This window comes from Opisthocomus hoazin, chromosome 3, assembly GCF_030867145.1.
Source record: "Opisthocomus hoazin isolate bOpiHoa1 chromosome 3, bOpiHoa1.hap1, whole genome shotgun sequence".
Taxonomy (NCBI): domain Eukaryota; kingdom Metazoa; phylum Chordata; class Aves; order Opisthocomiformes; family Opisthocomidae; genus Opisthocomus; species Opisthocomus hoazin.
Window position 1 is genome coordinate 6,773,014 of NC_134416.1, and position 12,123 is coordinate 6,785,136.

Consider the following 12,123-nt stretch of genomic DNA (forward strand, 5'->3'; position numbering starts at 1 on the left):
GGAATAGAAGCAGAAGAAAAATCCTCCCCAGGCACCTGGGGAAAAAGCAGACAGTGGGTAGTAAACCAAGATCACGAAGCAGAATGAACCCCCTGGGGCCCTCCTGTGTGGAAGAACAGCATGGTAATGAAGAGCTGTAAGAAGGACAGCAAGAAGTTGTGGGTTTTTTTCTCTGTTTTGCTGCTGAAAATTGTTCAGGATTCAGAAAATCCATGCAAATGTACTTTTGTCTCCAGTAACATTTATTGCAATGCAGGGCTCTTCCCTCTGTCTGTCCACCTAGACATTACAGCTTTCTGGTCTGTTAGATTCAGATAGAAACAAAGTAATAGGGGGAAAATCCAAAAAATTGCAGCAGGACTGCACTTTTTGTGACACTTGAGATGCCATAAAGCAACCTCAGTCTTGCCATAGACCTGTGCCCTGACCACGTATTGCTTTGCTGCAGGGATGTTTCCTCCTAAGTGGTCTCAGTGAAGCAAGTAACACCTTTCTGCATGGGAAGGTGACAATTCACAGATTACAGGTGGGGTAGGACTGGTGCAGTCTCACAGCCTTTTTGCAGCCAAGAATAGGTGCTACTGGTTTTTTCTCCTTAGCGTAACTGCTGCTTGCCTTTCTGGGACCACTGGGATTGCTCCTTACCCCATGGATCCCTGCTGTTGCCTTTTCAACCTTCATTTCTTCTTCTCTTCATGCCTACCCCTGTTCCCAATTCCTGTTACTGCTTTTGGCTTTCTTCACCAGGCCACTGCGGCTTTGCGATGCCCTGTGAGTGCCAAATGGGAGGGTTTTTTTAACCATCATCATGTTATCATCTTACCTAGACAGTCAGCTAGTGACCCAGGGACTCAGCAGGCGGCTTCCTGCACACAGAACAACAGCAGTCTCTGCTCCAGAGGATTTACAGTCCAAAAATAGCATAAGAGATTGAAGAAGGATAAAGTCAAATGGCTGAGAAAGGGGAAACAATGAGACAGCGTTGGTCAGCAGAACAGACAGTCATCTCATCAGTATTTTTCTGTCATTAAAATTAATCCTCTCCCTTCCATAAAGTTTATTATGGGAATTATTTCCTTGTGCAGTACATGACTCCATTTATTTCCAGCCTTGTCTGGAAATGCACTAATTTCCTTCACAATGTGATGTGACAAGCCAATATATATACTTCTATTTTGAAAAAAGGAGAAACAAGAAAGGTCGAGAAAGGTTATCATGGCAATATAGGTTTCTTTTCCACCTGCACCATTGCTAACTTGTAATCACAAGGTAAAACCTGCCAGGAACCTTCTCCTTCTGCATCTGCTGTTTGACAGCGCCCATCCCAATTCACAGTGCTCATTCTTAAGCCTGCACAGAGCACTGAAGCCCAGCCCCTGAAATCTCCAGGGCTGACTGCATACTCAAATGTCGTGTGCTTTGTGCCTCTCCGGTTTGTTCGCACTCACTTTACGCAAGATGGGCTTAAAATGAAAACAAGTCTTACTCTAAGAAGAAAAAGGGATATGTTCTGAATTAGGAGGTGGGGGATCAAGTTGTGAAAGAAAAGGTTAAAATAAGAGTAAAAACAAAATATCAGAAGTGTACATGAAGTGGCTCTGGGTCATGAACTGCCATTTAAGCTGCCCTGATCTGTAAGAAAAAGGGATAGTTTGGAAGTTTATCACAAGAGATAAGTAAAAGGCAGACATCTTTTAAACTGAATCTGGAAATAAAAGCAAAAGAGCAACTCGATAGCTGTCTGTTGATTGTATTCTCAGATTTGAGCGGTATGACCATCCGCACTGCTTCCCTGTCATCACAGATCACAGCATTTCCACTCTGCAGCACCACCTTATAAACCACGCAGTGTCAGAATAGCCATTGAACGTAGCTCCTGTCACTTCCTTTTCATCTTTTCACAGAGACCTCGCATAGCTTACTAATAGTGCCAACACAGTGTTTGCAATCTGGTTTTCTAAATTGCTTTGTTCTTCCTTTCCTTGTCGGTTTTGGGGGTCCTGCTGCTACAGTGAAATTTCCCATTTCCAATGTATCTGTAAATGCATGGTCTGGAAAATAGATGTTGGAGAAAGGGCTGCTAGGATCTGTCTCGTTTCTGTCCTAAGGGTCCTAAAGGAAATAAAGGAGAAAATGGCAGCCCAGGACTCCCTGGCTTCATAGGACCCCGAGGACCACCTGTAAGTATGTCTAGGGATGGATTAGACCCACTAATTACCTGCTTTTAAATGTTAGACAGCTGAAGATGGGATACAGTCATCTTTAGTTAGGTAAAAAAACATAAGCAGGAGATCTGACAGATCCAGAAGCCATACACTTTATTTCCAAAGGAAACTGAATGGCAAAAATAGCATTTTTCTTACAGGCAAACATCCATAATCTTATTTACTGAGCTGATGCCTGTCAGTATGTAATGTGTGCATTAATCAGGCTGATTCAACAGTGTTCTTATTGTGGGTATGGGTTATGTAAGTTACTCAGACCGTGTCTCTGCATGAACCCCAGAAGAGGTAAAAAAGGAAATTTTAAGTGCCGATAATAATACAGGTATTTCTGATATTTGCTCTTCAAAGGAAAATTCCTTTGTTACCAGCAACAGCGGTACATTGCAATTAAAGCATTCATATATCTCCCAAAGTGATCTAAAATAATACCTATACACATGGAAATATCACAGCCTTGAAATCCAATATCTTCAGTCTTGCAAGGCAAGTAAAATCTGTTACATTCCACTGGAAGGATGGAAAAGGTGAATGTTATGTAAATATTTTTATTTCTAGCTCTGTTGTGACTTCAAATGAGATTTAAAAGGTTTTCATGTGAATCTAGCAGAGCTGAATCTTCCACAAGATGATTCTTTTTTCTTCCTTTTTCTTATTTTTTAATGGTTGAAAAGGGAGTTTCATGATGAAACAAGAAGAAATAAATATTTTTCTGGAAAATTAATTTAAAGCAGCAAATGTGGTGGCCATTTAAAACTGAAGTGTCCCTAAGGAATACTCGAGTGAGTCTGATGCTGCCTAATTTGGAGCTGATGTGATCACACATCTGTCATGAGTTGCATTACTCAGACAGATATGTGTAGATGCTAGCACTGTCAAAGATGTTGTATGTGTTTCCAGGTTGTGGGAGAAATACTGCCTGCATGCACACATTAAAGATATGGGCAGAATTTTAGCAATAACAAGTTCAATGTTTGTTTTACTTCATCAGTGAGCTTCAGGACTGCAATGACTTTGTTTTTAATTGAAATCCTAAATGCAAAATTGTATTGCGCAATTATCACATTATAAAGCTAGAGTATAAAAAAAATCCTAATAGGATGCTTGTTTAAACTGAGATTATTTACTATAGTTCTGAAACACAGGCAAGCTTTCAGGCTCAGACTTTATCACGGGCTCTATATCCATTATCTCAGCTGGTGTGTTACAAGATGGTACCTCTACTTACAAAATTTTACATCCCTTACATCTTTAAATTCTTATGGTTATAACATTGGCATTGATCAAGCTAAACCAGCTCAAGGAAATTTTAGGAAGGTTTATGAAATGTCTGTAATAAAAAGGAATAAAATGTATTGAAAGTAGGAACACACTTTTTATGAAACTTCTGTCCTGATCTCAGCTGGTTCAGTAGAAATTATTTCCTTTTATTTACAAACATTTACATGGTCTGCAACTTCACTAAAAAAAATGCTATCTAAATAGTAAGATATGTCTTTCCAGGAATGACCTATACCAGTAGGATAAGGATAAATCATCCAAACCTGCTGCTGTGTAGCAGAAAACTTGTGCTCTAAATAGAAGGCAAGACTTGTTATTAGGTAGGATCTTTTTTCCAACTCCTTTCAGTGCGGTGCTAAATTCACTCTCTATATGTCTTAGGGAGAAACAGGAGAGAAAGGTCCTCCCGGAAAAGAGGTAAGTTAAATTCCCAGTTGTTTCAAAGTAGGGCTAGTGCCCTGGGAAAAAAATCATCGAGGATGCTACCTGGGTTGCAACAAACTGATTTATTTCTTGAATTGTTGATATTTGAGAGCAAATGGGGAGCTTTCAGGAATCTGTGGGACTGACAGGAAATAAATTTTCCCCAGGTCACAAGAATAGTTGCAAAGGCATGTGCTTTGTTATTTACTATTCTGGATACTTTTTTCATACTCACCCTTATTTTGTTCCAGGGCGCACCAGGGAAACCAGGTGAAATTGGCTCCAAAGGAGAGAGGGTAGGTTGGAGAATATTATTAGTTATTTCATTATGTTGAAATACAGAGACTTATTTTGAGTTAGGGGCTAGGGGAAGAGGTCATTCAAGAGTGAAAAGTGGCCTGTAGAGATCTGCCATACTTCCCACCCTCCCAGCCCTCTCTTTAATCATTCTCTGTCAGTAATAATTTGTAGATCATTTGTAATGCACCAGATGTATTCAGTAACTTTGCCAGCTCAGCTCTTCGTGTTTCGCTGTGCTTAGAAATCAGAAGTTTGCGTCTTATTTTGTGGTGGTACTATCATTTTTTTCCTCTTAGGGAGAGCCTGGCATCAAAGGTGAAAAAGGCCCTCAAGGACAAAAGGGTCCTCCAGGTGATCCTGGGATACCTGGTCATAAAGGCCATCCAGGACTGATGGGTCCCCATGGACCCCCAGGAGACACTGGGCAAGTTGGACCTCCTGGTCCCCCAGGACAGCCAGGATTTCCAGGACCAAGGGTAAGATTGCCAGAGAAGGGCTTTTTACAGTAATTTCACTGCCACAGTGTGTGATGAGGGAAGTACCTAAGATTACAGTAAGGCTGACAGAAACCAGAGCAAGTGTGTGTTACAATATGGAAGCAGCATTTTTATCTCTTGATGCACAAAATGGAGGACTATATCGTATCTCAGGGCTGGGAGGTGGGGGGGAGGTGTTGGACTGAACTATGGGAGAGCTAAGCAATCCAGACCTATAGCCAGGGCGGTCAGTCCCTGATGCCTTATACCCCTAAAAGCCTAAATCAGATTATGTGACTATGGCCGTGCACCTGGAGTCTGCTTTCCTTCATTTGGAGGCCTCGTGTGTTCCTCTGCTGCTGGTTGTTAGGAGAGACAAAATGCTGAGCTGTAGAAAGGTCACTGCTCTATTCCTGGAAATCCTGGAGTCAGCTCATCAAAATTCATGAAATCTTATTTTTTTTTAATATTCTCTTTTTTCTCTTTTTTTTTTTTTTTTTACCCCTAAGGGGAAACAATCTCACTAGTGAGAATGCCTGAGGGTAATGTATGTAGAAGAATGAGGAGAATAACTGGCGCTGGTGAAGCCGCTATGCCCATCCTGAGGATGAATTCGAGATTACCTCAGAGGGGAATAAACAGTGAAATAATCTCTGATGTAAAAGCTGGGCAAATTTTAGACAAAACATTTCTTTGTCTGTCTCAACAACATAGACATTTGATAAAATCCAATGATGATTATGAAGGCTTAATGCTACTAATATGGTTAAAATTTGGAAAAGATAAATTGTAGTCCTTTAAGGTATGTTCCACAATCATGTTTAATCACTAGGATATTCATTAAGAGCCATCACAAATGGTTAGCACTTAACAACAAAATTGTTTCTCTTGTCACCAACAAACACAGCTTTTTCTCATACAAAATTTGTGTTGGAAAGAAGGCAGCAAATAGACCAATTCTGTACTTAGCAGCAATGCTATTGGTTAAAATTGAAATGTCTCTGTTATTCAGTAAAATCAACATTTCTTAATGGAGACTAACTTCTGATTCAGAAGACCTCATGAGGTTTTTATAAACACGGAGGGGACAGACTGAATCCTTGTATGTTAAAAAGATAGGAGTGAGGGAAAAGCAACACTTCCATGCAATAGCTCACACACTGAAGAATGCTGTCTTTAGGTGGACCGAAAGTATTTTCAAAATTTGTATAAATTCAAAGAGTAATTTTATCCAAAAAATGAAAGATGTATTTTAAGTGAAACAGCTCACTTTATGATTTACAAAGGAAAACATATGATCTTGTTGGTTCAGAATGGTGTTTTTTTTAAATATACCTACATTTTTTTCTTTTGAGTTATGCAAAGACAAGAGTCTGGTTACCCTAAACCCATATTTTTTATTTTCTTGGAAAGCCACAACCTAAAAAATTCTCCTCCAACCTACCAAAAATGCTTTCATCATTTTTTCAGTTGCATCGTCCAGAGTTGTTGTTCACTTAACTTTGAGTTTTGACAGCTATTGTAGGTGTTTAACAGCAACATCGAACAAAAGAGCTGAGAGAGGGGATGAAGGATACTGTCTCTTGGAGTTTGGGTAGGGTACTAAGCCCAGGCATCCGCATCCTCTGTCTCCCTTCAACAGCCTCAAATCAGGCAGAACCTTGTACTTGTTTGGAACAATGGGTATCATATACATATACTGGCTTCTGTTCCCTGAGATAAGGCCTGTTGGCAGGCGATGCATCCAGTATGAGTGTTTGTAGCAAGTCTAGATACCCATCTTAACTAGCCTGAGGGCACACATGCTTCTCTCTGCAAGGAAATGTGCAATGCTGAGAAAGGAGGTAGGCTTTCCACTATAATCTAGTAGGGCAGAGGATGTCTCCTGATTCGACTTCTACTGCCTCTCGTATGAGTGTATAGGAGGGAGATTTTCTCTAGGAAGCAGACAGGGACAGAGTATCCACTATGTCCTCTGACCAGGCTCCCTGCTTATGCCATTTGGCCCGTGGCTTGGCAGCAGGTTGGGAACTGTGGATGTTTTGAGTCCCTTTACATTCTTCTTTCAGGCAGTCCCTGCAGCCCTATGTATGCAAGAGGCAACAAAATGCAGCCCACTAAACCCTTTGTGGAGGGTTTCATTTGCACATTGCCTGGCTGTGATTATTATGTCTTGTTATTACTTGTGATTATTACTTTCTAGGGGGAATCCCCATCTCTAGAGACTTTGAGAAGGCTCATCCAAGAAGAGTTAGCCAAGCAGCTAGACAGTAAGTAATCAGCTCTGGGAAGCCAGTACCTATATCTGAGACTATGAAAGATAACTTTCCATAACTGTGGTGAAGTAACAGGCACCTGAACCTCTCCTGCTTATGGAAAGCAATGTTGCAACAAGTCTGTCTGGAAAGAGGAGTGTGTAAAATGAAATCATAGAATCATAGAATCATAGAAAGTTTTGGGTTGGAAGGGACCCCTAGAGGTCGTCTAGTCCAACACCCCCCGCAGTGAGCAGGGGCACCACTAACTAGATCAGGTTGCTCAGAGCCCTGCCCTGTTCCCCAAGCTTGATGTTTCCAGCAACAAAACAAAGGCTTTCTCCCTTCTTCAACCCAAGGTCATTGCCTGTGCTAATCATGTCACGGCTTTTTGCTACCAAAACAGCATTGCTGTAGGCTCGTTCTTGCAGATGCCCGGGCTGAGATGGTAAGACAAGAGAAAATACAAATACAAACAGATAAATTTGAGGCCTTGGAATGGAAAGTAAACAGAGTAAGAGCCCATAAAAGGAATGTCTAAACCTGCTTTTGATGTCCTAGCTGGAGAATATATGTTATGGATTGCTGGCTGTTACGTTCCACACCCATCAGTATGAGAAGAAGCTGTGGGGTAGATGTGACCTGCTGCTTCTCTCAAAGTACATGAATTGCAGATCATTGCTGACTGTGTCTACAGTGAAGTGCAGAGCTGTAGTTCTTCTCACGCAGCTCTTGGAGCAGCTGACACACAGCTATAGGCATTTTCCTCCATGCTAAAGGTCAAGGTGCAATGGAGTGATTTATCTGAAGGATTTTATTTACGCACTCTCAGATGTCAGATTCCATGCCAATCTAAAAGCATTCAAGAGTTTGGATCAATAAAGAGAAGATAGAAAACCCTTCTTCCTCCATTCTGTAGGATGTTTTTGTGATGCCGAGCTTGTCTTAAGAGCTCCCTAGGCTGCTCAGGGTCTGAATATGGAAGTGGCAAGCAATATGCCTGCATGGAAACTGGAGAATACGCTGACGCAGGGAGCTGCCTTAGTTACAGTTTCTGACTTCTCAGACAGACGAGGGCACACTAGTTTTAACTCCACCTGTGTAACAGCCCGGAACAAGAAATGTAAGCTTCGTCCCTACAGAGAAGCCATGTAGTATCTCGCTCTATGTAGCAGAGTGGAAATAGGCTCTTCTTTCTGAGCTGTAATGATTCCAGTTTGACAAATATCCACCAGCTGCACAGCTACAGGAAAGGACATTTCTTTGGTCCTTGTCCTTGGTGAACAAGGAGCAGAGGATGAGAAAAGTGTTTAGGATTAGGTTTGAACTTTAGGAGAAGTTTAAAGTTACTGAGAAATGAGATTTAAATCATTTGGAGAGGGTCATGGAGGCAACATTATGGCTTTTGGGGAAGGATTGCATAGGGACAATAAATGGGTGTCCCTGAAAAATTGATCTGTGACAATACTTGGACTTTACTGGGCCACTGGTTCTGGCTTTCCATGTCTTAGAGCATTGATGTTCTAGCCTAACAAACTCATCTTCTTCTCTTCACAGCAAAGTTAGCCTATCTCCTGGCTCAGATACAGCCTACACATGTAAAAGCATCCCATGGCAGACCAGGACCTCCTGGTCCCCCTGGGAAGGAAGGACTCCCAGGAAGAACTGGACCTCCTGGAGAGCCTGGACGGCCTGGACAGACTGGGTCTGAAGGGCCATCTGGACCAGTTGGTCCCAAAGGTGAGTGAAAATTTGTGTGTTTGGGAAGTCCTGTAAAAGGACGTGTCTTCCATCTTTTGGTGTCCACTCCTCCTGTTAGTAGCCTCTAAGTGGTTCTCAAAATGCATGTGTTAGAAACAGCCTCAGTCTATTGAACCAGAGGTGGTTAATGTGACCAGGAATTGCTGGCGTGTTACAACTTTGTCCAGAGTTGGAGTGGGGTGAGTCTTCATTTCCACTTAACATTTCATCTCAGAGGACTAGCCACAATTAGGAAGCAATTTTAGCAAATATATTGACTTCAGTGTGGATGGAAGACCTATGGTAGTATTTACTTCTGTAGATCATACTCATCAGTTTATTATTTTTCTTTCTGTCTCTGCAGGAGAAAGAGGAGCAAAGGGTGAGAAAGGAGATACTGGTGTTGGCCAGCGAGGAGAAATAGGTCCTCCAGGAATTCCAGGTGTGTTTATTCAGAAAATCCCACAAAACGCATCACTCAGAACCTCTGTAAGGACACAGGTCTCTGTGATACTAGATAGACAATCAGAATAACATAAATACGGCATACAAAATTTTAGTAGAAATCAGTCCAAAGGGAAGAAATATATCACTATCATCATATCTAGCCACCTTTGTTTCCTCAACCTGATTGACAGGTATAATGATCCATCTCAGTAACAGTTAGGTTAACTGACTTTTGGGACAAACCCAAAATGAAGCTTTAGTAATTAGATACACAGTGAAGTGTCTCATTTGCCCTTACGAGAATCTTGTTGTGACCAAGCTGAAGCCAGAGATCCAGGTAGCTTCAGATGTTATAAAAGGTCATATCCAACACCTATGCCTGGGGCATACAGCTTGTGCTTTACCTTTGCTGACAAAGCAGCAGCAAATATATTTTGTTTCTACTTTGCAACTAGGAACTATTGATTGGTTTTTGCCTTCATCCTGCTTTGTTGGGGGAGTGTTTTGGTTTAGCCTGGATAAATGCCAGGTGCCCGCCAAAACCACTCTCTCACTGGCCCTCCTCAGCTGGACAGGGGAGAAGAAATATGATGAAAGGCTCGAGGTCGAGATAAGGACAGTGAGAGATCACTCACCAATTACTGTTATGGAAAAAAGACATTGAACTTGGGGAGAAAAAAAAAGTTTTGATTTATCACCAATCAAATCAAGTAGGATAATGAGAAATAAAACTAAATTTTAAAACACCTTCCCCCCACCCCTCCCTTCTTCCTGGGCTCAACTTCACCTCAATTTTTCTACCTCCTTCCCCCGAGTGGCGCAGGGGGACAGGGAATGGGGGTTACAGTCAGTTCATCACACGTTGTCTCTGCTGCTCCTTCCTCCTCAGGGGGAGGACCCCTTACACTCTTCCCTGCCCCAGTGTGAGATCCTTCTCACGGGAGACAGTTCTCCACAAACTTCTCCAACGTGGGTCCTTCCCACAGGCTGCAGTTCTCCATGAACTGCCCCAGCATGGGTCCCTTCCATGGGGTGCAGTCCTTCACTAACAGTCTGCTCCAGCATGGGTCCCCCACAGGGTCACAAGTCCTTCCAGCATACCTGCTGCAGCATGGGCTTGTCTCTCTCCACGGGTCCACGGGTCCTGACAGGAGCCTGTTCCAGCGTGGGCTCCCCACGGGTTCACAGCTTCCTTCAGGCACACATCTGGTCCGGTGTGGGGTCTTCCATGGAGGGCAGGTGGAGATCTGCTCCACTGTGGACCTCCTTTCACTGCAGGGGGACAGCCTGCCATGGTCTTCATCACGGGCTGCAGGGGAAAAATCTCTACTCTGGCACCTGAGCACCTCCTCCCCCTCCTTCTTCACTGCCCTTGGTGTCTGCAGGCTTGTTTCTTTCACATTGTCTCAATCCTCTCTCTCGACTGCCATTTCACTGCAGGTTTTTCCCCTTCTTAGATATGTTATCACAGAGGCGCTACCACCTATGCTGATTGGCTTGGTATTGGCTAGCAGCGGGTCCGTCTTAGAGCCGGCTGGCATTGGCTCTATCAGATATGGTGAAAGCTTCTCACAGCTTCTCACAGAAGCCACCCCTGTAGCTCCCCCCACTACCAAAACCTTGCCGCGCAAACCCACAACAGGAAGGAAAATAAGGGAAGACTTCCTAACTCCATGGGCTGTATTTGGCACACTGGCCCTGCATTGCCTTAAAGTAACAATGGTTCACTATGCTTCGTACATATTAGTTATATCCCAAATTTGGCTCTTGCCTCAGGCTTTCCGATCCTCACCTCCTCTCTATAACTGTAAGTTAATAGCTGGCTTGTGCAGCTGCACGACTTCAACAACCTGGTGACAGAGGAAGACCAGCAACAGCATAGTTGTGCAGCCCAAGGATGCCATAGGGGTTGGAAATCTTGCATTCACATGAGATATGTTTGCCACATCCTTGTAGACACATGCCAGCCAGACCCTAAACTGTGGAAGCTGATGTTTGCATCCAGGTTGGCAGCAAAGCCACCTCCTGTGATGTTGCACTGCTGAGTACTGCACCCTGGGGGTGTCATTCACCAAGGGCATTTTGTTTTTATTTTAGGTGTCCCAGGGGAGCCTGGCTACGCCAAAGATGGGATGCCAGGACCACCCGGCCCTCAAGGTGAAGCTGGCGTGCCTGGTCTCATGGGCCCGCAGGGACCTCCAGGAGCCAATGGACAGTGTGATCCTACTCAGTGCGCTTACTATGCAAGCCTGGCTGCCAGACCTGCCAATGTCAAAGGGCCCTAGTATGCAGCAAGTATCCCCAGACTTGTTTATAAAACTTGAATTCATCATGTCTGCCAAGACCTCTCAGATGTCTTCAGCAGAGTTTCTTTTGTGGGAGGCCTTCTAAAGCCAACAAAGGCTGCCGGTCGGGCAGATTATTTTTATGAATTATAATAATAATAATTATTATTATCTTTGATGTGATATGTGAATTTGTTTTTGTTTTCTCTAACATCAGGGCATATTAAAAGATTAAAAACAAGGTCTTTTACTCTTTTGAAGAGCATGTAATATCAATGCATTGTGTAGCTGTTTATGCAAAACCATTCTGATGCCAAAATTTTTGTCTGTTATCTGGTTAATTCTTTCCAAAGCTTTACCCTTCACCCTTGAAATTAAAATCAAATCCTGCATTGTGCAGCTCAGGGCATTAACTGTGAGACACAGGCCGATTGCAGGATGGTTGGTGCTATCTGTCATCCACTTGGAGGCGAGGAAAGCAAAGCCACTCTGAAGCTGGAAAAGAGGTCTCCAGTACATTGAACTTACAATGGACAGACAGTTATGAACAGCCGATGTGTGTTTCCCAGAAGATCCCTGTTAAATTTAACGTTCTTCTACCCTTAAGTGGATCTGTATCCTATAGAAGCTACTTTTTATGGGACCATGTGGGATCTCACAGTAAGACCTGAAGAGACCACAAAGACGATCTAAA

At 43.0% G+C, this 12,123-nt stretch overlaps 1 protein-coding gene across 1 annotated transcript in view; it reads left to right on the top strand.

Moving 5' to 3' along the window:
* Nucleotides 1-11,700, top strand: part of COL22A1 (collagen type XXII alpha 1 chain) — a gene marked incomplete at its 5' end in the record, with an annotated part of 219,589 nt that extends 207,889 nt beyond the window's left edge. Inside the window, 8 exons of the mRNA XM_075417222.1 lie at nt 2,109-2,180; nt 3,885-3,920; nt 4,178-4,222; nt 4,523-4,702; nt 6,906-6,972; nt 8,515-8,697; nt 9,062-9,139; nt 11,242-11,700. Coding sequence (XP_075273337.1) covers nt 2,109-2,180; nt 3,885-3,920; nt 4,178-4,222; nt 4,523-4,702; nt 6,906-6,972; nt 8,515-8,697; nt 9,062-9,139; nt 11,242-11,429 — 849 coding nt within the window. The remainder of the gene's footprint in view (nt 1-2,108; nt 2,181-3,884; nt 3,921-4,177; nt 4,223-4,522; nt 4,703-6,905; nt 6,973-8,514; nt 8,698-9,061; nt 9,140-11,241) is intronic.
* Nucleotides 11,701-12,123: the final 423 nt, after the last annotated feature.